Raw genomic sequence first — 27,223 nt, forward strand, 5'->3', positions numbered from 1 at the left:
GCGAGTGATGAAGAAGTTGTCTACCTATCGCCTACACAGTAACTGATCGAGCGTTAACTTCCAGTACCATGATGGCGGGAGCGGCTGCCCGAACACTATGCCTAGCATGGGCTTGATACCGCTCGTGTTAAGGGTTTCAGAGATGCTCAGCAAAGCATCTGTTTTGACCTCGAAAACGGTCACATGAGTCTCTAGAACGCCTCTAGAGTTCCGTATAAGCTGGTAGTATGTATTTAGCAATTTGGGTATGGATCTATGAGGCCGTGATAGGGTGTTCTGTGGGACGGGCTGTGGGCAATTCCTTGACTAAGCCAGGAGCTATATACTAGACTTCCTGCCAGGCTCTCTCAAGGGCTTGGTCTCCACTGTGGCTACCTAAGAACCTCTCCCAAACTTAATAATAGAACTCCTAGGTAGGCATAAACAATCAACTCAACATCGGCCCACCGTGTGTTACACATTGGGAAGTTTCCCCAAATAGGGTAGTACTAAAATCTTACCACTGATTTCGCCCTTAAATCAGGAATTCGATCAGATAATGGGAGAATCGAACCATTTTACCCGGAGTTATGGAAAGTCGATACGTATCGATCCCCGTTTTTGCAACTTTTTGATGCCGGTGCACTAGTGTATTCCCTAAAACTTATTCGAGATACTTTCTAGAGCTCAGCTTTGAAGGAAGGATTGCATATCGTAATTTCGCTTAAGCTGCATATCAACTTGATCCGGACTCCATAATTGATGATGTGCATTCAACGTCGAGGATGAAGTGTGCATTTTTCTAAAGAGACTAGAGCCCTAAATTCTGATCGAGCTTCTATTTTGGGAGTGACAAGGGTATTTGCTTTGTCAATGCGAACGAAGCCTTTGGGTGACCCAGCCTTCTGGTTCAGTTGTTGTGAAAACAGTGCTGTTGGCTGAACCAAGCGAGCGAATCATTGACCAGAATTCCACTCCCTAGGTTTGATAGAGATGCCGCACAAATCTCCATATTCGCGCGCTTCGTGATGACGGCGGCATTGGGCTCTTGGGCTCTTGGGCCCCTCATTCTCGGGGTGGCTAATGAGAATTGATGATGTAAGGTTTGATTACCTCCTGAATTGGCATGGCTCTTCTCGAAAGGCGTATCCGCATATCAGATAGAGATGTAAGCATCCCATTTCGGAGATTGAAGTTTAATAGAATATACTATCTTGCATGCTGCATCGAAGCAAGGTGTCGACGAGCTCCGATTTCCCTAGCACGTTTAATAAATCTTCAGCTTCAGTTGCAAATAGGGAGGTCGAGGTATCGGGGTACTTTTATTACAGGCGCCCTGCATACGCTATGCAATGTACACGTTCTGGCGAGATACTTCCCAGACTCAACTAGTCCAAGCTAACTTAGCTCCCGTAAGCTGATGGGAAATATTCTATTTGATGGTTTCAGGACTCGTTGAAGGAAATCCGGCATCGGGATTCCCCTCCAATCACATCCATTGTGGGGCAAGATCATGAGGAATTGTTCGTAGTTCGCATCCAAACAGTGAAGTAATCGGTTGTTGATGGCATCATCCAGCGTCGAAATACCAAAAAAAAAAAAAAAAAAAAAAAAAAAAAAAAAAAACATGGTTAATAGAATAGGGTCATTAACTACTGAAATTAGAGAAAATATTCTTAAATTGTATGAAGGTAGGTGGTAGTAGGCTAATTTTTTTTGCCCCAATTATCAGCGATATTACAAAAGAAGGCGAAAATGGGAGATATGTGTGTAGATGTGTGATCATTTCGAGAGGTTCTTGCATCGATTAGCTCAAGCTGATAATCTCGCAGCTGGACGCCAATGGCTTCTTAAAACAAATCGGGGAAAAGAAGAAGCCTGCATCGATGTCAATGCATTTGCTAGCTCGCTTTGCATATAAGATTATCTGGCGAGATATTGCGGAGAAGGCACAATGGGAAAACCCGTTATCGACATGACTTTGCGTTTTCAAGGAAGTGTTTATCGAGGCCCTGGTATCGTGTCTACCAAAGACGGCATATGTGAAATTAACTGAGAGGTTTAGTACATGAAACTGTGGAGCCGGTCGGATTGAGGGGAAGGTGTTTGGAAAGTGCTGCCGCTTAATACCCATGTTCCCACCGACATTGTTGACCAGTCAGGAAGGCTAGACGGTCTGGGGAATATCGTCGCGAAAAAGCACGATGCAACAGAGATATCTCTCAGAATTTGCTTGTCGACGAATAATCCAAAAGTCTCGAAAGAATTTTGCAAAGTTGATATTCTGTTTTCTCTCTGTTATTCAAACCAGTTTTGGGGATATCTCCGCCGGAATCCAGGACCGAGCGGTCCATGCTGCCCAGCCTTTGGAGATTAGTTGCCTTCTGCGTTGATGCCAAATTGGTAGTATGTCTGTACTGTACCTTGTACTGGTCCAAAACCTGCATACAATAGACGTATTTTTGGCAAAGAAACAGTGATATAATTCAGTCGAATCGCAGGCAAAAGGAGGTGGGATTCAATGGAGGGATTGGTCTTACTTACCCACGGTATGTCTGTACTATGTATATACACATACATATATGTACATGTACCGCCGCTCCTGATGTCGACGTTTAGAGCGGCGGCAGTTGGGGAACATGTTGGTGCTTCTTGGTGCGAGACCTTGCTCTCCAATCAAACTGTGAAAAAAACCCACAGATTTGCGCCTCCTTCCAGACATGGGTCTAAATCTGGCCCCCAATACCCCACATGGTGCAGGCAAGTATTAGTTCTTGCATTGAGCAGCAGCGTTAGGCCGACTGTATTTCCAGTGGTACGGCCCCAGTAAGGCAGGCAAGGCTCGATTGTATGGAGTCTGAAGCAGCGCCCGGCAGGGTTAAGTTAGGAAAGTTGTAGCACAGAACGCTGTGGCCAGTGCTTGCTTTTTCGCTAGGGGCCCAGCATGTTACGGAGGTGTTCGAGGAGCGAAACAATGACCAGCAGCACGGGTGGACTCGGTTGGGTTGGTAGCGGTTGGTATAACTTCTCCTTCCATGGGAGACTCGAGACTAAGACCGTCCATACACAGGCATAGGCCGTGGGGCATAAAAACGTCTCGTCCCCCATCCACCGTTAGTTAGCAGTCCTTTAGTCGTCTCATCTCATCTCATCTCGGGCCTCGTACTTGACCACTCCACGGAAACATTCCTTTACAAGTATCGATAAGAGTTAGTAGTATACAATACCTAGTATTTAACAGAGAGCGATCTGGAACGCATTAGAGGTTATCGTACACTGGTTGTCTGGCCTCTTCGTTTCGTTCATCCGATATCAAAAAGAAAAACCAAAACAGGGAAAACTTATTAACGTCGATTGATCCATTCATTATTGCGTCTTTGGATATCTTTTTCCACTCCACTCGTTTATCAGTCATCGACCTGACGAAGTTCCGGCCTGGCCATTATACCCAATCCGTCAACGTGCAGAAAACCAGGCACGTCACCAGAGCTCCTGCATAAACCAGTGCAGTGAGAAGGATCAGTCACAATCCTAAAAACAGATAAGAGGGAAAAGTACATACATTCTTGCTGCAAACAGCCACCACTCAAATTACATATTACTGGAAACTCGGAACGCGCGTGTCTTAACATTCTTTGGCGACTCCTCTGTTCCATTACGACGTCGTATATACGTTACGACAGGCAGAGAATCCTACTCCAACAGCTTACGACCCCTCGCATTTAATATAATATAAGAATTATAAAAACCTTCGCCATGGAGTTCGCTACCCGCCGACCAGCACTTCCTCTCCTCAACCACCAGCGACGCACTTCTGTACCACGACTTTCAATCATCATCAAAGACGCTCGATTTCCAGACGCCAAACATATAATCTCTCCCATTTCCCCAATCTCTCCACGGGGAAGGTCTAAGAACATTGCGGCCGTGGTGGTTATGTCACCGCGTATCTTTTCGCCTGTCTCAACCCCAAAGATCCTTTCGCCTGCTAGTTCCCGTCGTGGAAGCGAAGAATCCACGGCTAGTCGCCGCGCCTCCAGAACATCTGTCAACATGGGCAGCTCTCGAAGAAGAGAAAGCATCATCTACAGGAACGAGCAAGAGTATGACTCTGCTACTACTGTTGTCGAAAGAAAGGTTACACCCGAGGATACTCCGATGGATGAAGACTTCCCATCCACAAAGAGCTCGGTCGCTCCCTTGGTCACCAAGGTCCGAGCATATTCTATTACGACTCTTAAGTCAAGGCGAAGGACTACCAGGGCCGCCATGACCATGCAAGAACAAACACCAATCATCGCCGGCGGCCAAAGAAGGCGATCTAGCATTGTTGTTGTTCACAACTGCTCGCCTCCACCCTCAGCTACTCGAGAGTTCTCCGAAATGCCAGAAGAAAGTGAAGACGAAGATTAAACGATACCCTTGGCTCTTTTCCTTTTAGCTACTTCTTTCTTATACATACATTATTCTTCTCAACCGCCACCTTCACTGTACATACATCACTTTCTTCAGGTGGACTTTTCTCTCAACCAATTTTTTTTTTTTTTTTTTTTTTTTGTTATATCGGTCTGGATAGAAAGGGTTGCTATGCTGGCTTGGGAATCTTTTATTGGTTCGGAGTGTATTATTGGGTTCTTCTTCACGGATTTTAATCAACGACTCTTACGACAATGTCTTTTGTATCATACTTTTACTTTTTGTTTTATTTTTCGATGGCTTGTTATTGGTTAAGGAGTTTTACGGTCTTCCGAAAATTGTCCTTTCACGATTTTTGATGTTTAATTTTTCAATGTCTATTGCTTTCCGTATGGCGGTATACACGCAAAGCCTGATTCGAGAGATTCAATGAAAATGTATTTTCAACGATCAAATCAAGTCATGACAAATTCCCTGCATGGAACTAAATCCAAATGCTCGCCCCATGTGCGCCCGTAGATGCCAGAAGTTACCACCATTTAACCTTGAAATGGTGTTCTTTTTCGTACCACCTATTCGTCGGAATGCAAAAGGTCCCAACACCTGTGCCGTGTCTTTCCAACATATTTTCGTTCGAATAGATGGTTAGTAGAGTTACGTTTGACCTCCTCGAACAGATAAAGTGTTTGAAGTGTATTGGGTGGCTGACGTCCCCTTTTTCAGCCGTTCGACAACTTTCGGGTAGAAGTTCAAAGTTATGCCTATGAAATGCATTTATTCGAAACACGTCTGCAACTCCCATACCCTAGACGTTAATATATTGGTCTCCCTGCAGTCGATCTTTGCATGCGAATGCCGTGCTTATTGTTTCGAATTCGAATTCTATGCCTCGGAAGGAAAGCAAATTGGTAGAAGCCGTAAGAATCCCACGTTAAGGTTAGACAGAATTGAGGTTTCCTTCTTTGGTCCCCGACTCAAAAGCTCAATTGACCCGTTGACACTTATTATCCTATGCCGCTTTTTCCAATGCGGCATTCATCTAGCCAGTGCTAGTACTGGGCATGCGGCAGAGGGATGGGTATTCCCAGCGAGATGTTAATGCGTTGGATCGGACCCAATGTAGCTTGAACGCAACACATACCGTCTCAAAATCGTGGCTCCTTTGGCAAACTGGTCTCAGGGAGACTAGACCGGATTGGCTGGAGTTCAAACTCCGTTCTCTGGTGGGCTAACGTCGTTCTGTGCTACAATTTTGTACCACACGGACAACACATTTTGATGTTGAATCCTCAGGCCGGGTTTGGATACCCGTATAACGCAAGAACCCATTTGTCTCAACTTCAATGACGTACACGACAGCTTCACTAGCTACCAGAACGGTCCAGGTACCATAGCATTTGGTATTCAACGAGACCTTCGGTAGATGTTCTATCTAGGAATTCACTACACTAGCGCCTGGTCGACGTCCTGAGACTAACCTCTTAGATCAATCAAAACTTTAGGCAAACAACATCCATATTCACCAACTTCAACTCGTACGCATTTGCATTATGGTCACTTTTGAAGGCTAAGCGCCATGTCTAGGCGCAGATTTCAAGATTTAGTATATCTCATCTTGATGTATAATATTATATAGCAAGATTTCTTTTTTCCTCTAGGATATTTTCTATCCCAGAAATCCAAAATTCTAGCCGAGTAGCATCCAGTCAACAGCCCCAGCCAGGGTTCAGAACCAACGCATGTGCATTTACACGTACCTCCTCAGCCTAACTTGTCTCATTTCCACAAACACCACCGAAACCCTAAGTGAGCGACAACTAGACACCAAAAGCTTCCCGACGAGCCTGGACTGAGTGCTAAAGGCAAGCATCGGTTTATCCGCGACCTAAAAGGCCCGGACACAACTCCTGGGGTGCCAGTTTCGACTAGTCAAACACTGCCATGTCTATGGATCCAAATCCTCGGAAACGTCGCCGCTTTCCTGCTCTCACCCCTGCTCCGGATCTAGGATCGGATCAACCAGAGCGATTACAGAGAACTTATGTCGAAATAAAGTATAAGAGACATCGAGCTGCAAAGGCCTGTAACGCTTGCAGGCAAGCGAAGGTTAAGGTGCTTTTCACCGACAAATCTAACCAACTTATATCTTGAGACTGCGTGAAATCTAACAAGACACTTAGCCCCTAGTGTAGCGAAGATAGGCTGGAATGTCAGCGGTGTCAAGCCAAAGGCCAGGTGTGTCAATATGCTATCGAAGATCCAGGAGATCAAAGAAAAGCTTTACAACAAGAATTGAAGTCGCTGCATATTGAAAATAGCAACTACAAAGAATTGATTGAATATATGAGAACTGCAAGCCCTCTAACCTTGGGAGAACGATCGATACCATTCAAAGCGGGGCGACTTTGGAAGAAGCGATGGCATTCATTCGGAACGATAGCACTTCCACGTTACCCCCTGGGTCAGGAAGCACGGGATATACACTCATAAGCAATGCCGATTCAGGAGATATGGAACGAACTGTGCCGACATAATTGAACCCCGGAGTGGTTAGTGATAGGGCTCTCGTTAATTTAAAGACAGCTCCTTGAGCGCCAGTAGCTGCCGGGGACAAAATTTTATCACAGCTGGTATCCTTATTTGTCGCCTGGGACAGCCGTACTGTGAACTTTCACGATCCAAGAGCATTCCGATGACCTTAGCAGATATAATAACTAACGATTTTAAACACTATCTTACCTTTCTATAGATTCTATATTAAATATGGCTTGGGTAAGGACCTCCCCTCGAGAATAAAGCACGGATTTCCTTTTCAATTAAAACCAAAATGTGTCGTGCTCTACACGATTTATGGAATGCCCTATACTAATTTTGCACCAAAGATCAATTTTGGCTAATTCATCAATACTCTTTAAAGCATTTTTCTACTAGAATCTCGGTTTGCGTGGAACTCCACCATTCGGATACTCTGACCTATGGATTTATAAATTTAGAGCGGAAGTCGTGGAATTTAGGCACATGGGATAAGATAACTCAAACGGTACTTACCACACAAGCTGGGCTCCTCCATACGGGGCGGCCAGTACTCATGTTGGAATGGACAGCCTAGGTTGGATATTCTTCCAAACAACTGCGCCCCTCCTGAGGAGGCTGCCTACCGCAAGATTTAAAGCTAGTTTTAGAGTCTTTTACGGATACAAGGGTATAGGAGCCGGTGATGGAAGCCCGCAATGAAGGATATGGCAGGCACTAGAAGCTACTATCCAGGGCACACTTCGACAAAGTACTATGTTAGTCCAATGGATATCGATCTTCTATCCCAACGAAGATCGCTCATCTCGTTTTCACATAGTAGATAGACATAGCTCTCTATCTAAATACGATCTAGTGCTAGATATTTTAAATATTTCCCGTTTCTAGATCTGAGGCAGAGCTTTGGGGCGCTTTGCAGCTTAGTGGTATAACATCACATAGCCTATCTAGTTAACTTTGGATCGCAGAATCCACAGAGACTTCAAGACTTAAATAGTATTTAAGGGTGGAGAAGGATCCTAGGGGTACAACATTCGAAATATAAGACTAGTTAACCTTAGGCCAATGATGACATTGGCTCTTGATCTTGACCCTGTTGAATGAAGCTTAGGAGACGGTCTCAGAGATTTTAATTAAAATCGCAATTGCTTTTGATCCGAGTATGTAAATACCTATATAAACAGTACGTACATGTATAAAATTGGTGATATTATTATCACCACCTTAATGCACTAATTTCCAACGGCGTATACGTCTGGCCTCAAGGCTAGTATATACCTGCTTCTAGTGAATTGCCTATGGTGGTTCTACCGTATCTTTATCAACTGATATCGCTAGATTGTGTCAAATTATTCCAATACAATCTAGGCTAACTGGAGCCTATGGATGAGAGACTAAATACAATTGATGTTATTGCAATTTAAACTTGGGTTTCGTCATGACGCCCACATCTAGCTGCACCCCTTGCAGACACTCATATATTTACAACGTCTACAACACAAATTCTTCAAGCTATTTATCGTGATCGAATTAAATACACATGTCAGCTGCGGGTGATAAACTATCGTAATAGTCTCCACCACTAAGTTATATATAGTTTTGTTACACATAGCAAGAAAAAATTTTAAAACCCGGGTGTAGACTTGTATCCTACGCCGAAGGGCGAGTATAGACAGTATAGACTGAAGCCGGGTGTTTCTCAAGACAGCCAGCCACTTCGACTATTCGAAGACTTTGCATTAATTTGATGAATCTTGTTTCGAAATATAAAGGGCAATTCAGTGCATATATGTGCACGTGTGGGCCGGAAGCAATAAATTTACGTGGCCGAGTATTTTTACAGAATTCATGAAGCCAAAAAAGTGATATCACGAAGACCAACGAAATTCTAATAAAGCAGCTAAAACGAAAGGATCCTTTCCCAAACGTTAAGCGTCAATGAAGAATATGTTAACGAAATGAGCAACGGGTCTTGAACATCCCAAAGCCGCTATAGCTTTAAGCTTTGCTATTTGTTTTCCTTCCGTCCTTTCTTTGGCTTTGCCGTCGATGCGTCTGGTTGTAACGTTACCTAACGTTTCCATCTCAGCATCATATCGGATCTTTCTAAGAATACCCCTAACCTAAGTTCATTTCCATAGATCAACCCAAGTCTTTGTCTCGTACCCAGACCTGGTCGTATATCGGTCTCTTTACCTGTTAGGAGTCCATCCAGAATGCCACAGATAATCTAGTTCTAGTGATTCCGGGACGGCGAGATATGAAAAGAAGGCTGCTTAAGAGCTTAAAAAACTTTAGTAAGTGTTGGAGGATTAAAGGCCAAGCTTGCAATACCAAGGGAACTACAGTTGTACAATTATCATTAATTAAGTTAGATAGGTTAAAGTTGAAGTCGGGAGAAGAATCGAGCGCTAGGAGAATTTAAGATACAGGCGGTGATCAATTAATAGCTTTTCGAACATCCAAGGTAAAGAAGTAGTTGAAAAAGTCGTATTCAACGTATTCAACTAGAATCTAGCTCTCGACGAGGCTCGAAGATATCTCGAGACTAAAAAGAATATGAGACTAAGACTAACAAGGGGCATGAACTTATCCGCTGGTTTCACACCTACTAAAGAATAGTGGCAAGCTTAAGTAATGTTGCCGAAACAGGCATCCCGAAATTATTATTTTTTTTTCTTTTTTTTTTCCCTTACCCTGCTATCAGCAATTAATTGAAGAATGTAAATTACGGCTACCCCTAGTCTCATTCATCTGCCTCCCTAGGACTCTAGGTGTGGAATTTCAAAAGGAAGGTTAAGAGGAGTTCTGGGGTCAATGACAATAGATAAATATCAAATGAGGACACGGAGCTCAAAAGGCGCTTGCTCTCAGAAGCTATGAATGATGAAAGAATCATCGTTATGGGATCTACAAATTTTCAGGTAACTTCAAAACCCAGGTGCAGATGGCGGCAGTGATATCTACAGTCAAGGACGGATCGGTGAGGTAGGGATGCAGAAGCCAAATTAGCCCATATCATGGAAAGCGTTCACGATTTGGAAACGTATTCGATATTCAGATTATACCAACTTCATATATCGGCCAGGGTTAGGCCAATTTAATTATATATTTACCAACTTACCTTTGTAAATTAGAAGCTGATTATTTCATTTTGACACTATGGCTTAAGCCGCATACGGAGTCCAAAGTTGAGAACAAAATATATTCATTATCTTCGCCAGCCCATGTCGCGCTTGTATATGTGTGTTACATTCCCGAGGTTCACAACCCCAGACTTCCACAGCTCCGGTAGTCCTTGAGATCCAGTAACCGAATATCTCACACCACTTCTGCATACTGCACAGGATTTTAGAACGGTACCAAAGTATCAAATGAAATCGCTCCAAAATTAATTACAAACATGCAATAATTCATTGGTCCAAGTTTGGTATGTGACTATACCCCAATATTCAATCTTAAGAGGAGACCCCGCATTTCTAACGGAATAGAAATTCAAAATCCTAGGCCATGAGCATTTCCGTAATCTAACCCGAAGTTACACACATGCGCATCTATACGTACAAGTTCGTAAGTTTGTTCACTGCCACTGCGAACCACTGCGAACCAGCGTATCATGCACAACAGCCAAATTTGTAGCCTATTGGCCAAGGCCCGCATACACAGGCATGTATTTCCTCGCCCCCGACCTCCTGAACCCGTGTTTCCACGTAATTTTGCGGCTCCCTCTCCCCCCTTTCTTCAAAACTTCAGAGAATTTATGGTTCTATCACGCTAGGAACTTCCTGGATTGCCTGTAAATTCGATTTGTAACGTATCGTATCATCTGCATTCTATCGAATATATACGTAAATTCCTAATACATTAATAATACTGCGAATTTCCAGCTAGTGGCTGTGTGGTAGTGGTCGCCGATGCCTATAGAATGCATATGGTAAGAGAATACGCGTGCGTATGCGATGCCTCCGAGGAATCGGGGAGTGGGTTTCTGGCGTATAATACCAGCTCCGTCCCATTTGGGCTCGTTTATGGTTGTTCGCCGGCGGCATGGCATAGCCAACCAGCTAAATAGTAGTGGTCGTCTCGTAGAGATCAAGAAAACTGCTCAAATTGCCTTGTTGAAAGAGTGCCTATATAGTGTTCCGTGGCATATCAAGAGATACACTATATGAACGTTTTCCAGCAGCGCTGTTAGATAATTGAATGGAAATGCGACAGGGCAAGCCGAGTATTCTGAAAATATTGCGATGTTTGATATAGGGTATCTATCTATCGCGTTCACCGATACTATACTTCGCGGAAATATTGAGCCTATGGTGTCCATGATATCAGTAGTTGGGTAAACGAAGAATATACAATTCCTAATCAGAATCGACTTGGAAAAAAGCAGTGCGTCCTTGACGCAAGCTGATCGCGTGCCCCCAAAATCATAAGCTTGCTGAGGACGATGTTAGATTAGGTATTTTGCTACCGACGCCGGCGCTTTCAGCTCGCGAATACCAGAATACTTCCGTGGTCGCACCGATATCTCGATGTATCAATATCGCCATTCTCATCAAATTAATCTGAGGATCGCCGATTGCGCTCGAGCTGAGGAGTCTGTAGGATTCTAACAGAACTTGCTGGAATGCGCGTGTGACAATTACCGAGTTCTTGTGATGAGACTTACTAAGTTTTTTCTATCGGGTTTTGTGCGCAAAAGCTGTTGGCGCGCGAGAATAATTTGGTTGATGATTTCGACATAATGCGCGCCGACACCGTTATGAGCACGAGCAACCGAGGATACCAATGTTAGCGATATTGCTCAGGACGACATGTTTCCCGATTCCTCAAAAAAAGTTCCGTAGGAAAACTTGTATCTCCAGATGTGCGAATCCACGGTAAATGTGTTCGGTTGGTGGAACCGCAAGGGCTTATGTCATGAAGTATTGCGACTTTGCAATTATATCGGCCGGAACAACCACTGAAGCAAGCTAACAAAAACGTCAATGCATACATACATTACATGTATGTAATGTACATCGGCCGTCCGCGTCCGTCCACCGATCCGAATACACGTTTTCTCTGCAAGGGTCTGGGTTCTCGCACCATACATATACATCTTGCGACAGTGGAGTCGGGCCCACCCGTTTGTGGAGCTCAATTGAAATTTAGGGAAAAGCCACATTGTTGGGATATCGGTCATAAGGAATTGTGATACATGGCGTGGCCGCCACTAGGGCAACATTGCAGCTGACCAAACATAGCCGTAAGCTACCGAACGCTATTTGATCCTCCAATTAGAAACAACATCCATGAACATTTGTGAATTCTACTGGCGAGAGTAAAAAAAGTGCAGTCTGTTTGTTCGCCCAGAGTCTTGGTATTTATAGGGTCGAAGAAAACGGCGTTGCCGACAGCTAAACTAGCTTCGGAGAGTTTGGACAGTCTAAATTAACCCCCCAGTCGCCATTCATCCGAATCACACATATCCACCTAGTAGCGCTTGGCAGTAGCGCCAGGTGCTATCACCACTTCATGCAGATAACGCCCCAGCATGAATGGCCAGAAGAAATTCGAGGATATCCGACAGTACCGAACTACCTTAGGATTCATAACATAGAATCTGCAAGATGCATGTTACAAGGGTGCTAGCTCACTCAATTTCAAGTCGAACTACCCAGCCAATTCGTATCGAAGCGAGCATCTCATGTTTTGGACCATGGATAGTCAAGTTGATATCAACGCAAGGAAAAATGGTATCAAGTATACTTGCCTTATCGAGATATCGATATCTGACGGGGAAACGTTTCAAAGGTTTGAGAGACTTCAATAGAAATTATCATGCATGCTAGTCCGCAGCTGTGCAGCATAACTCGAACATAGATTTTAAACCTGCTATCTGACACGCAGCTAACAAAGCTTGTATTGTTACACAAGACGTGGCCCAAACTCGAGCGGCCGCAATATCAGATACGAGCAATATATAGGTCGAAATTTTCAAAAAAGTACGATCATATAGAAAACACAGTTAACAATTTCATATAATTGCCTTCACGCACTGGTCTCCCATTTAATTAACATGATCACCTCTATGCCGTGAAACATATGCATCGACAGGATAACTTACGTAGTCTGTTAAATTCTTGATGTGATCAACAGTAAGGGATTAATATGCGATATTAGGCACCCATTTTGACATCTAGAGGTCGAGTAATCAAACTATAACCGGCTAACTCCCTCAATACCCCAAGTGCAAGGGTTCATCTCCGCATAATGCAACGTCCTAGGACGTATCCCTGCGGATTCGCAAGGGCTTGCTATGACAGGGGTGAGCTATGACCTTCGAATATATCGATATATCGCTTCATTCACAAGATGAGATTTAGGACGAACAAAAAAATGCAACCTTCAGTATCAAATCAGAATTGTAACTCGATATAAGTATTTATGTAAGCTTAAATACAATTGTGAGAATAAGTACTATGGCTTAATTACGGAGACTTAAGCATATTTCGTATATGCGCCTTTGCAGTTGCGCCTATTGAGTCGTCACCAGCCAAAAATCTAATCTGGGCATCAGAAATCGGCAACTTATACTGAAAACCTCGACATTTAGGGTTTGCTTCATATGATTTTGGTTGTTTGTCCATATCGGGCCCTGACTTGACTTGCTGGAAAGCAATACAGCCACCAAACGGGCCGTTAGGCGCATCATTAAAGCATTTCACCATGCAAACGTTTTTGAGTGTACCGTATTCACCAGTGCACTTCAAATCCTCTGGCATCTGGAGTGGCCAGTCCCAATTCTGATTGTTGCATGGACTAGCCCCTTGGATTCCTGGGGAAACAACCGGTACCGTCAGGTTGGTCCATTCCTGTGCTGTCCCTGTTTGATCAAGCATGCAGTAGTAAGGCCCAGCGCCATCTGTCGTCTGTTGGAACATTGTCACCCAGAGCCATCCTTTAGCTGTGACAAGTGGTATTTTCCCTTGCTCTCTCAGCCATTCGACCCAGTTTGCGGTGTGGATATATGCGCTGTTGTAGAATGGACGGGCGGGGTCGGTGCCCTTCAATTCGGGATGATCAACAACATAGTACTTGCTGCCGGAGGCGTAGTAAGTTCGACCACAGCCGGGAAGGTGTCTTTTCCGGCATTTTGAACAGTTCGTATCGTATAGTGGGCATTTTTGACAGTTTTTCACTCCCCCGCAAGCTCCGCATTCTGTATCAAACCCAGCCGGGCATTTTGTGCATTTCTTTTGTTTATAACCTGATCCATTTGGTGTCATTGCTGGGTCACTGAAGACCGTGCAGTCTCGTTGACCATCTATGCGGCTATCTAGCCCTCGGTTCGTATCCTCGAGGAGTCCAATCCCGTAGGAACGAATCTTATGGTTTGCGTTTCCATAGGTGTTCGTGATGAGGCAATGGGAGAAGGCAGATGGGACCAAAGCGGTCATCGCATAGAATGCCGTTAATTTCATTTTTAAAACCGTAACTTTGGTTTAAGGAAATGAGTGTATAATATTTGGACTGTATCCAGGGTAGAGAACGGAATTGCTTCAAAGTAAAGCGAAAAACAATGAGTGACTGTGAAGCCTATAAATTTAAAATTTGTCCACTATTGAGAACCAGAGCCGTAGCAATTGCATGGCATTTCCTCTTCGACGAGATGAAACATTCAGGTGGTCAAAAAAGATACAAAATCGTCTTGTCGGTATCCTATTTATACAGATCCTCACGACAGACCTCCTACTTAAGAGTTTCTCAACAATCTTAAGCAACTACGAAGCTCTAGCTAGCTGCTGCAGGCGCGCTTAGGTGCCAAGCACGCTGCATCGCCAGTTCTAGAAACCCTTCCCTTGAACTAACTAGAAAGTTCAGTGAAGCCGTCTAGGTAGGATGGCATTGTGATCTCGTTCCTAGGGAAGGATGATAGTAGCGGTATGGGGCGTGTATATCCGGATTTGTGTCACCAAGCTATGCTATTTAATGCATTTACTAACAACCGGGTTGGTTGGCAGCTTACCCGATCTCGCTATAGCGTTGTAACACAAAGCATGCCTATACTCGTCTCGGGTTGCCAGACAAGTAAATCCTGCAGATCATTAAAGCCCAAGATAGTTAATCGATACATACGCACCCAAGCAGTCTGTTAAAGTTAATTTGGTTTCTGGATCCGATTCCTATCCAATGCAGACTGGTAGCGCTATCTGATGTCGGATGTTTAGCTATTTATTTCGATGTTTCGATGTGTTGAATTTTTATATAGCACACCTAAGTATCTCGTCTCGAGGCGTCTCGAGGCAGACACTGGGCAAGAGTAGCAAGATCAAATCTTCTCCCCTTGCAATTGTGACGGCCTCCGAGATCAGACCAGATAAGTATTACCTCAAGTCGATATATGATCATTTTACCTTCCTAAAAAAAATAAGCGTACATGGCCTGGCAAACCTATAACAGACCCTTTGAATACTTTTGAGCAATCCGTTTGATACACTAGATTCATTTACTGCTACCGTATACCCAATGGCCTCTGAACTCCCTCGACTGCCATATAATAATATCCTAGTTAAAGTAAAGCGTCACCGCTATATTCCGGATATCGATGCTTTTTATACAACTATGTTTTGCTTGCACCGCATAGAGAGATAATACTCTCCCTTGTGCAAGTGGTTAATTGATGCTTTCCTCCTTAGCTTATTATAAACACTCTGAGGGTTTTCACTGTCCATTCCTCATTTTCCTCATGCACGATTTTTAGAAATAGAGATCTAGCTAAGTTGAAATACATTTGCTTGAGAAGTTTATACTTTGCTCGTGAACTAGCTGCCTGAAGGGTGTCTCAAATGGTAAAATTGACTAATTTCGAGATCGGTCCTACAGTGTCCCCGCAAGCTAGAGGAACAAAGATTGGCGTTTCGAAATTTCGATGCCAATGACGGATAATCTAACTAACACCTCTAAAGGCATTAAGTTTACCAGGCCGATAAGCACTTCTACCAATGTCTTAGTAATCTAACTAAGGATCTCAGATCAATCTCAAAATTTAATAGGTACCTCTCTTCCCCCTTTCTCTCTTGGAGATTTTATTCTTAGGCAAATTTGTGCCAGTCCCGCTAGCAGCTGAAACCATGATCTCAACGAAAAATCCATAGTCGAAAACAAGTTTTATACATGTAAAAAGAATCAAAGTTCACACTTGAGCGAAAAGAACCCCGGCAGTCTTGTCTGCCGTCCGGATAATTTCTGGATTACGTTCCGAGCCAAAATATGTGAAGCTCTAACCAAGGTGCTTTCCAACTCCAAATAGCACGCTCTGTATGGACCAGGGTCATCCAAGCATTCAAGCCGGTTATCTTTTAAAGCTGGGGCTCATATATGCTAAAAGCGATGCCCCCTGTCAACCGTCTGGTGGCTGCAGCCGACTAGACGACTCGTACCAAGGAAAAAAAGGCTTGTATTAACCTTCAGTTGCGTGGGGAACAACGAGCAACTGCTTGACAGGTGTCACAAACACAGTTCAGGCTGTACATAGCCAGGTTAATAGATTACCAATTCTTCTGATATGTAAGGAATCCCAAATCGCATGCCTTCCACCTAGAACGATTAGGAGACTAGTTACCATATTCGCAAACCTTATATATTATCCGATGCAATATTTGTGTTGCTTGTTAACATGATATCGCATGCATGACCTCCTTTAGGGTTTCCGGTACGAGAAATGTGCTGACACTTTACATAGAGTTGGGAAGATAGTCGGCCGGACACTCGAGCACTCCAATGATCGATGCTTTGACATTCGTCAAGATCGTCGATAGACTAGCCATGTGCTGATATCGCCATGTGTTTTAAGGGTCCATTTTGAACGGGTCACGGCAGCCAGACTTCCGCTACGAGTAATCTTCGAGTCGAATCAATCGCCCACACAGGAATTGGTCGTGAAAATTGGTGTATGTGCGAATTGCAGTGACATTACTCGTACAGGAGTCCATTTTAGCCGGTTTGCATGGCGTATGCCAATGTCGGCCCACAGCTAAATTACGCCAGCGAAAAAGCTTTTTTCTTGCTGGAACGCTTAACCGAGAAAAAGAAATTTGGAGGCGTTTTGTAATTCCATGTGTGCTTGTTGAGGAAAAACTTCCTTTGGTCCGGCGTCGAGAGGCATGCGAGTGAGAAGCACGTCTTGAAATTCCTTTTCATATTATTCAACCATCGTGGCTTCGGCCAAATGCAAAACCTATTGGCTTGGTAGCTTGGCTATCGCGATATTGGTAGGTTTCTCAAATCCTTAACGAAAAGAAAGGGTAGGACTTAATTCCTGCCCTTTGTTAAACAAAGTCAAGACAAAAAATCCCAGCCAAAAAGTCTTAGTTTTCGCGACTAGAGAGCATTCGTCAAAGCCATGTAGCACCAAGAGCCCAGTGAAACCAAGCCTTTTTCGTAGTAAGATTTCTCCTTGTGAGAGTCTGCGGTGACTTTATACCACATTTGAGGAAGCTGGGCAGCCATCTGCCGTCCGCTCTTTCCGAAAAGCTCATTCTCTCGTTAAGGCAGCTCAAAACTTTGAAGATCATGAAACTGTAAGCGGTCAGGGTATGTGAGCAAAGAGCCTGGATTGTCGCTCACGGCTTTTTTTTTTTTCCCTGCAAAAAGCAAGTTTACAGCACACTGTCATATTGCCCAAATATTGCGGGGACGCTTGAGCGGGTGGATGGGAATTTGTGGGTACACCCCTACACGTCGACATACGAAGGTGTTGAGAATTCGAAGGAAGGGTAACCTTGCCTGAGGACATGCCCAATCTCGGACAAAAACAGGTCCGTTCGATAGCGCTAGTGACAGTTTCGCTCATCGCCAGACTCTTGGGAGCAACTAATTTGCGAGCCTCTGGACCTCGTTGATCGAATGATGTGGGCCGGGCGTCGAGACTTGGCCTCAAGTCTGTTAGACTGAGAATCGTACGATGGGCCATGGGCCATGGGGAAGCGAATCTGGAGTTATGGAGAAAACTGGAGTCAGGTATCGATACTCCACATCCATACTCGGACGTAAACCGGAGTATGGAATCCGAGCGTGTTCTGTCCTCGAGCTTTCGAAACTTTGATGCGCTTATACGCACTTGCGGAAATTTTGCATTTCATCCTAGTGGCCAGCATACTTTCATCCCCAGATCGTCGCCCTTGGAGGGTGGGATGCCAGGTATATAAGGTGCGACTGAGGACAATGGATAAACTCGAGCAAGAACCCTGGATACTCCGCTATCTTTCCTCTTCATACCTTGCCAGCTTGCATTCCTGCCAGCAGCTTGAAGCTAGAAGATAAATATATAAATACTTATATATATCTATCTTCCCGCCCCGAGAAGTCAGCCTACAGCTCCAGCTATAGCCTTCTGGGAGAAAATATCTTACCTTGCACTTTAACGGCTTCAAGAATATCTTCTGTCGAACGCATATATCAAAATGTCTCACGAAGCCAAGGAATACACCAACGGCGCCAGCAATGGTGTCAATGGCGCCCCTCTCACCCAGACCGAGTCTATGCTCCCTCCACACGGAGGTGCTTTCATGCCTGGTAGGTTGCAAAAAATCGAAAGTCAAGATGCGCGCGCCTATGCAGTGCTAACTCTGAATCGTCTTATCCAGGTCCATACAAGAAGAAGCAGTTCCGTGAATTCGCTAATCCTGCTCCTCTCGGTCTCTCCGCTTTCGCTTTGACGACCTTCATTCTCAGCTTGGTCAACATCGGCTCCCGTGGTATTCACACCAATTCCATCGTTCTTGGCTGCGCCTATGCATATGGTGGTCTCGTTCAATTGCTCGCAGGAATGTGGGAGATGGCCGTTGGTAACACCTTTGGTGCTACCGCCTTGTCGTCGTATGGTGGTTTCTGGATCAGGTAAATCGCACATCCGTGTTGCAAACTCAGAAAAAGGTTACTAATTCGAGTGTAGTTTTGCTATCATCATCGCTGGTGGCAACCAAAGCTATGGTGTCGTCGCTGCATATGGCGCCTCTGGCCTTCCAAAGGAAGTTGTTGAGAAGCACGTCTCCTCCGCCCTCGGATTCTACTTGACCGGATGGTGGATCTTCACCACAATTCTCCTCTTCTGCACTCTCCGATCCACTGTCGCCTTCTTCTCCCTCTTCCTCACCCTCGACATAGCCTTCCTTATGCTCTCCATTGCCCACTTCCAGACTGAAGAAGGTGGTGCCCCCGGAAAGAACCTCACTGTCGCTGGTGGTGTTTTCGGCATGATGGCTGCATTCTTGGCTTGGTACAACGCTTTGGCTGGTCTTTTGGACGCAAAGAACAGGTCAGTACTAGTAGCCAAAATCTTGACAATACGAGAATTATTAGCTAACCGTTTAATAGCTGGTTCCCAATACCAGTTCTCCACTTCCCATGGAGCGAGACTGGCAAGGCCAGAAAGGCCGAGACCTCCGCCGCATAAATCAGCACAAAGCAAATTCCTTCTTTGGAGGGTTTGGCGGAGCGATGTTCGTAGTTGTTCGCAAAAGCGAAATATCGAAAGTTTTATTTTCCTATTCCTGACTTGTTAGTTTAAAACCGCACGTATGATTAATTTAATAACGAATTACGTTATGGGTTTCACCATGCTCGATTGCCGCACTCACAAATTTCGTAGTCTTGTAGTTTTATTTTTTTCGCTTGCTTGAAACGTTTCCTTTTGCATATGATCGCGATCGAAACCTTTGGTATCCGCCGTTATCCACGACCGAGACATCTCGACCTAGGTTTGCAGCCGCTAAAATTGAGAAATCTCGCATTTTCGAGGAGCTTGCCCGTCCGAGCAATGGGGAGCTCAGAAAAAAAAAAAAATCGAGCTGAGCTGCAAGCTGCAAAATCTTCATCCTAGTATGTCGTCAAATGGAAGGTGAAAATCGCAAAAACGACTAGGAAGTGGCCTGTGCGGCCTCGCATATGCGCCTGACCGTTATGGGAATTCTTGGAGACGGGGCCCTCAGATCACCAAATAGGGCTGCATCGACCCCCAAAAATCGAACCCAAAAATCGCCAAAATCGATGGCATGTGAATGGGTAGAACTTCTGTATCAGGGAAAGTCTGTGAGATGCATATTCCGTTTTTGTGACGACAATCTGGGGATGCAGGGCCAATCCTCACTATCCACCTGCCCTGGACTAGTACCCGCAAGCTGCAGATACCTATCCCTGAATATCTCCACGTGGAAGCCCATGCGGGTAGATTCCGCGGAGAAGGTTACGTTAGCCTATGAGCTAGGGCCTTCTGTGGCTGTGGAAAGTTTATTTACCTTGCGCTGTGAACTGCGAAGTCAGCTTCCTTGACCCAAGAAGCTCTACCAAACACAGTTATTATAGGCCGTAAGTGGTTCCAGGTATGGAAGCCATTGTTCGTATAATTTGCACATCTCGCTGTTCCCCAAATAACTCAAAAGTTGACGCCGCATAGTGTGTAGATGGTGAAGCAGTTAACTAGTTGAGGAAAATCGGCATCTACGAATTGTGTTGTCTACCGACTCCCTGTACAAAAATGCCACACTACCTCATAGTTCGTACTCGTGAATAGGTTACCCATGACAGTTCAAGCGATTGATATATAAATTTATTAGAGTGGCTAAGGCACAATTGAAAAAATACCTTGCCGTTCCCGGGAAAGCTTAAGAGATAAATTTGTAAAAAAATCCTGCCTTGATTGTTTAAGCGCTTGAATCGGTGCGGATAGATGCATATATGCTAGCGAAAGTCTTAATTTAACAATCAATTCACCTAATCCGTTAATTAAACGAATTGATTGGTCATAGCTCCAAGTGCTGGATTCACTTTGCCGTTGATTCGATGCAATGCAATAATCATACTATACTCGATCGACATGTAAAATAACGGCACCCACCTCAACCTTCATCCGCGAGAAGAGACTCAACCACATGCCACACCCATCCAGAGCTTGCCTGGACCAGGTTGTCCCTAGTGAATTTGAAAAACCTTCGGTCGAATAGTATATCTAGACTTCCTTGGGTTAATTCTATGGGGTACTTTGTTATGGGTTCCATAAAGACGCAGCGCTGTCGAAATCTAGAGATACTTCGTATAGAACGTTCAGTAGGTAAGTACCTCGGCAGCCACTTCAATTCAAAGCAAGGGCAAATTTCATATGGGCGTCTTACATGCTGCTGCCTATAAAACCAACACCAAGTGCAATATCCCTGACCTCAGTCTGAATGGAGCGGAAGGGGTCACTCCGTACCAATAGTGATAAAAAAGCTATTATAATCGAAGCCCTGAGTATCCGATTCCAGCTTGAGATCAAGCATAGCATTCAAGAGATGAAAGTTGCAGCCAGTAAGCACCTGAAGTTCGTCACGCCTCAACGCAGCCTCCTCTTGATCATAATAATCATCCATATATTGAGACCGAAGTATGTTCAGCAGCTGCTCGAACATCTCGTAGTATCGCCACCACCATATCATCTCGATCTTTCAACCGATCAGCTCTTGTTCATAATATACTTAGCTGAAGTAGAGACACTCACGGATGTAAGTCCTCCGAAAAAGAAACGCCCATCGGTATGGATACCAAGACCCTGATCAATACTGTTCAAAGAGTTTGAATTACGTATCATAATCTGGTCGAAAGAGATTCGTCTTAAATTCCCAGCCAATAACCTGTCCTTATCCAATTACAGACTTCTACAACTGTTGGATACAATACCGGCAGCGGGATTACCGTTATTCAAAGTCTCCGCTCGTGTCACGTCAATGATGTATATATGTTGAACGCCCATGTCATGCTCATAGTCCGTGAAATTAATCAGTTCGTCCCATGAATTCATTTCTATCAGGTATCGAAATTTCTGTGCCTCCTGCGCGTACGCAAGAGCAAACGAAAGCCTAACTTCATGAAAAGCGGATCCGGAAAGACTCTTGCAATCTAGTACGAAGATGGCCTTCTTTCGACGCATGAGTAGGCAAGCAAGTAACGCGAGTATGTATGATTTCCCCTAGCCCGGGGTACTCCTTAGGACGTATTCACCAGTGCGCTGGCGCACAAGATTTTTGATATCGTGATAAATATCCCAAAAATCAACCCGACCCATAAAATTGGGGTGGTGGGCCGTTATTGGATAATTAACATGCTGATCGGGATAGAGACACGCAAAAGGGATGCTTCCACGACTCCTCGAGCTAGAATATGTACCTGGATTGTGATCTAGTGCCGTAATTTTGTCGAGAATTGACAATGCAAGGTCACGTATTATCAAATCCTAAGAGAATTTTTAGCAGTACCCTGAGACGAATTAGCCTGTGGATATATTTGCGTAGTTATTTTACTCGGATAAGTAGGGGAGTGTGCCAATGCCATAATGAGGGGTCCCGACAGGGCTATCCTGTGGTCAGTTGTCGATAGATTAGCGAAATCTGGAATGTCTTATCCGATTGTATTGAGGTTTGCTAGTATCTATGATTTTATTTATATACCAGGTATTTATAACTCCTTTTAAGGCGTATGACATGGGTACTTAGATATTCATTGAACCATCGTCCTAGGAGCTTGAGACTCTCTGATATATGCACGCCCCAGAAAGATTGTAATATTTTATTATACAGTCGGGCGGCAGTGGTGGAATGAAGTGTTTCCTACTGTCCCTAATAACCTTCCTACTGTCTATAGTCACTGACTGTTCAAATGACCATATTTCCATTTATGCCGTTTATACTTTAGCTTGCGAGGAATAACCTCTATTTATATTGCAATTTATATAACCCTTCCCGAAGTGATATTTACGATACTAGCCTCCATATATATGACTATGAACCTATTGTTTGTCAAAAAACATGATTGCGTTGTTTTGCAAATGTAAATAAGGCCAAAGGCAGATTAGCCACCTTCCTAGCAACAACCTTAGATCCTACAAATTCCAGTTGCTATTACAACCACCATCATGTCACGTTATACTATTAAGTTTCTATTTGACGCGGTCACTTGGACCAAGGGGTGCATTGTGTTGTATGTTGTCACGTGATCACAACTTTTGTGTTTCAGAATAAAAATAAAAATAAAAATAAAAATTTGGGTCATCGGACCCCCACGACGTTTCATCTCACCTCTTCACCACACTCGACCACATTCTATCGGTAAAGACGGAAAACCAACACGAAAAACCCCACTCACCATCGTCAAAAACCTCCTGCTGGTTCATCGGAACAACCGGGATTCATCTCGATAAGGTGCGTATATTGAAGCTAAGTCATCGACCTGAAGAGTTCGCCATCGGGTGACGCGTGAATCCATCGGGATAACGTGCAGGGTCGGTGCTCAAAGTCAATTGCACCCCTCATCTGCGAGCCCTCGAAACTTCTATATATAGGTATCTCGAACCCCGCCTTCCACTACTACATCTACATCCTCATCCTCGTTTCGCACATCACCGCAGATATCTCCAGACTAGGGAACCGGTGCTTCGTATCGAGTGGGCTAGCCTGCAGACACCTGCAGCAACGACTCCTACGGATTCAATCGAACCAACGCAAGGTATTGTTGTGACGTCATCTCCCACATCGTCTCACGTGACAACATTCAGCGACGAACCCCAATTTCCTCATCAACGACAGCTTTGTCCAACGGTTATCCCAACCATCAGCTCGATTTCAATCAGTTAAGTTAGTATGATCACTACTACGAAGAAAGAAGCTTTGCCGACGCCGATTAGACCCTACACGCGAAGCGGAACTAGCAACGTTTGTGCCGCTGCCTAGTGTCCCTATCGCTTCGTAGTAAACTCGATCGCTTCCGTCTGTTTATGAGCGAGGAAGACACTAGAGACGGCCCGTTAAAATTAGCCGTTAAAGTCTAACGTATCCGCCGGGATCGAGAACGTGTCCGGAACGAACGAATTCGGGGTTTTAGGGACTCCTTCGACCTAGACGAAGAAGGGACCTATAGCCTCAGAAAACTCTTCGAAACGGAGCAATCAAAGTTTGCCCCATCAGCCTCTACAGGGACTGCTCCACCATCCTGAACTCTTACTACGTCCCCACCACTTAGAAAACCAACTCCACCACTACGTCGTCGCGCGGCACAAATCATCAGAATGAACGAGCAGAAGATTTCTGCCTTTAATAACGAACCCGGCCAGAGGGCGGACGGGTATATTGAAGACGTCGACGCAGCAGCCCCTGCATATGACGTCGCTTGCGGAACCACAACCACGGCTACAGAAGGTGGTGACACCTTTAGCAACAAAATTCCGTCGGAACCTGAGTGCCAGAATCAAGACGCAATTCTGGAACTGTCTTGCTGATGATGATCGTACTGTCCGAGCCCGGATAATCATCAATTTCAGGGAAAATACCCAGCTGCGGACCCAATCGAACAGGTTGATACCATTCGCATGATCCTTCCGTCACTGAGACAACAACCAGAGGGTAAGAAGAAAATGGGTCTCCCACGATATAAAGCGTCAACTGGGTCCTGGCGATGAGACCCTCTTCTGCAACTACGCAATCGTCGGCTTAGCGGATAGGAGAGCCGAAGCTTCCACCCACTTCAAACTACTACCAAGGAAGGATCAAGCCTGGGGACAGCTGAAGAAAATAATTACTTCGGCCAATATCACCATTGGAGACCCAGTTAGAAAGGCCATGACAAAATACCTTTCCGGTAAGGAGGTGGGCACCAATAGGCACGATGATTCCGACTCAGACACAGACAACACCGAGAAATCAAAGGATCCCAAGGATTTCAAGGATTCGAAAGGCTCCAAGGATCTGATTCGTGGCTGTCGGTGACGACCACAAAATCCTATATCACGACAAGCACCTAGATCTACGATCGATCCTTCTAGAACTCCACTCTGAACGGCGTCATCGCACCATTTGCCAGGCTATCAACATTCCCTGCCGGCCAGCTAAAGAACCCCCAATCGAGGTGTCACGATTCGATGAAAACTACTAGATTCTACAAGGCTATGATGTCCCAACCGATAGCTCCTAATAGTACGGCATTTTACGTTCATGCTATTAAGTTCCTATTTGCTGCTGATGTCCTCATTATCTATCCCAAAACATGAAGCTAAAATACCGCCCATATAAATACATGGCTAATCAAAAAGTGTAACATCTTTTAGAAGCGGGGCTTTAGAGCACCAAGTAATTAAGAAAAGAGCAATCCCTCCGCTCTTTCAAGATCCCGTCTGTCATATTGAGAGCCTTTACTGCCCTAAAATATCCTGCCCCCCCTTCTAGCAATTTGCTCATTGGCCGGGCCAGGGCGATAAGTAGTTCAGATACTCAAAGTTTGGCGTACTGGAATTAATCCGGGGTTGATTGTACAGATCATATAGTGTCTTGCTAATCGCCTTTTCCCATTGCCATGGCTCTGAGAACCCGTCCGCCTGACTAGCATTACAGTACTCTCAACCAATTACCCCACCGAAACTTGGATAATTTGTACGGAGTTGTCGAGTAACTTCGGTAATCCGCTTATGGGGAACGAAACCCGACCCTCCGTTTCCTGGGTCATCGAGAATGCCCAGGACGATACGAGATGGGTCTCATTTTCCCACCGTTGCTATAGCATCATAGTACCTGAGGTCGCCTGCATCCCCCCAACCATTATAGAATTAGCAATTATACCAATACACTAACTTCCCCGACGGGCGAGCCAAGGATACTGCTAGTTTATCAAGATCGTTGTAGTCGAAGCCAGAAAGTCCCACGGCCCAAGGCTTTGGAAACAGCGCCGATGCTACCGGTGACATTGCTAAAATAAAGTCCGGTCCTAAGTCGGCGTCCAGGCGATGCAGCAAGCGTAGTGGTACAGATATATCGACGATCTCCTAAACATCAAGGTCAAGGCCGTCGATACCATATCGTTGGATGATCTCCAATAATGGAAGATAATACGCCTCAAACTAGAATTATTCACGAAGAGGCTTAGTTAGCATATATATATATGATAAGCTCACAATACCTGAGCACTTAAGAGTACGTCGGAATTCGGTAGGGATCCTACCTGTTCATTTGACCTAGACAGACTTTGATAGCTACCCTGCGCAGTTCCTCCTAGTAACATTAAAACTTTGGTACCAGACTGTTGCAATATTTCAATTTAGGGCCATATATAGTCGTATCAAGGACCGTCCGGGGGCGCATCGTTCAGATGGATATTTCCAGGGGGGTCATTTATGTGCACCGCAGCCAGATAGATGTGAGTGACTTGAGTTTTGCGATCTAGTAATTCCAACAAGTTCAATTGCTCGCCTTCGGATGTCGCAAATGTTTGAACCTAGACCTGTGACCTCGGTTTAGGTGAGAGCCTGGGCTCCAAGGTTGGTCCAAATGCTTAGTTTGCATTTGGCGGAACGGCAAGAGCAATAATACACAGAGAGGGCAGCTGCAGCAGATAGAGGAATAATCGAAAAATGTACCAAGCTTCATACCTAGTGCCGGTGTCGTCGGTCTATCGACGATACAAGATATAGATATACAGAATAGAATCATTCGTGTGCGAGGTCAATGCCATTCCGAGGATATCGCTATAGCGCTACCAGTATATATTACCCGCAATCCAACTGGTCGGCTGCGAGCGAACGCGAGGCTCGAGGCCTCCCAAATTAATTCGGATTCAATTCCATTCAATTCAAAGCACATCATTCTGACATCTAGATCGAAACAATATTTAATTCAAGATCCATACCATATTACCAAAATTTCCTGGTAAACAGAAAATCGGATACAACGGTACAAATAACAGAGGCTTCTCCATTCCCTAGCTTAAGTCGATCATATAGATAAAACTACAGATCTAAAAACTTATACCTTGGCCCAGCTATATATGGTTATTTCTTGGAGTTGGTAATATACGTAATCTCAGCCCTAGAATGGATCAACATTATACACTAGTCTTGACGAAAGAAGCATTTGACACTTGCACCCAGGAACATTTAAGGGCCTGTGCGGTTATGCAAAATAAAACTAGTGGGTATTTAATAGTTAATTGACGAAATGTTAAGTCTAGATGTTTTGCCGAAAGTCGATACTAGTTCTATACATATATATATGTGGTTCGATGCCTTGTTTCATAACAAAGGCCTTTAGGGTTCGCAGCCACGGGAGCCATATGATACTATGGGGGTTCTCGTACAGAACCACAGGAATGAGGTCGTGCGATATAATTACCACAGGAATATTCCAACACTATTTTAATGAATATTAGAGTAAGGTACCAGATCTGGGTTACTCACTATACTAGTTAGACCACGCCGTCTAAATTCGAGGCTCGGTTAATGTAACCGTTGGAAATTCCCACT

The 27,223-nt window shown here is 44.6% G+C and overlaps 5 protein-coding genes across 5 annotated transcripts; 4 read left to right on the forward strand and 1 right to left on the reverse strand.

The window, feature by feature from the left end:
- Positions 1-3,735: 3,735 nt before the first annotated feature.
- DFL_004578 (uncharacterized protein) lies at positions 3,736-4,392 on the forward strand (the record flags this gene model as incomplete). The annotated part of the gene is made up of 1 exon (XM_067633694.1): positions 3,736-4,392. The coding sequence occupies one exon, from the start codon at positions 3,736-3,738 to the stop codon at positions 4,390-4,392; it is 657 nt and encodes a 218-aa protein (XP_067491838.1).
- Positions 4,393-6,336: 1,944 nt separating this feature from the next.
- Positions 6,337-6,885, forward strand: DFL_004579 (uncharacterized protein; the record flags this gene model as incomplete). Its single annotated transcript, XM_067633695.1, has 2 exons — positions 6,337-6,507; positions 6,583-6,885. The coding sequence occupies 2 exons, from the start codon at positions 6,337-6,339 to the stop codon at positions 6,883-6,885; spliced, it is 474 nt and encodes a 157-aa protein (XP_067491839.1).
- A 6,515-nt stretch (positions 6,886-13,400) lies between these two features.
- DFL_004580 (uncharacterized protein) lies at positions 13,401-14,393 on the reverse strand (the record flags this gene model as incomplete). Its single annotated transcript, XM_067633697.1, has 1 exon — positions 13,401-14,393. The coding sequence occupies one exon, from the start codon at positions 14,391-14,393 to the stop codon at positions 13,401-13,403; it is 993 nt and encodes a 330-aa protein (XP_067491840.1).
- Positions 14,394-18,374: 3,981 nt separating this feature from the next.
- DFL_004581 (uncharacterized protein) lies at positions 18,375-19,366 on the forward strand (the record flags this gene model as incomplete). Its single annotated transcript, XM_067633698.1, has 4 exons — positions 18,375-18,486; positions 18,558-18,810; positions 18,866-19,228; positions 19,288-19,366. 4 exons carry the CDS (start codon positions 18,375-18,377, stop codon positions 19,364-19,366), a joined length of 807 nt encoding a protein of 268 aa, XP_067491841.1.
- Positions 19,367-24,004: 4,638 nt separating this feature from the next.
- Positions 24,005-24,701, forward strand: DFL_004582 (uncharacterized protein; the record flags this gene model as incomplete). Its single annotated transcript, XM_067633699.1, has 2 exons — positions 24,005-24,162; positions 24,347-24,701. The coding sequence occupies 2 exons, from the start codon at positions 24,005-24,007 to the stop codon at positions 24,699-24,701; spliced, it is 513 nt and encodes a 170-aa protein (XP_067491842.1).
- Between the last annotated feature and the right edge of the window lie 2,522 nt (positions 24,702-27,223).

This window comes from Arthrobotrys flagrans, assembly GCF_004000055.1.
Source record: "Arthrobotrys flagrans strain CBS H-5679 chromosome Unknown unitig_0, whole genome shotgun sequence".
NCBI lineage: Eukaryota > Fungi > Ascomycota > Orbiliomycetes > Orbiliales > Orbiliaceae > Arthrobotrys > Arthrobotrys flagrans.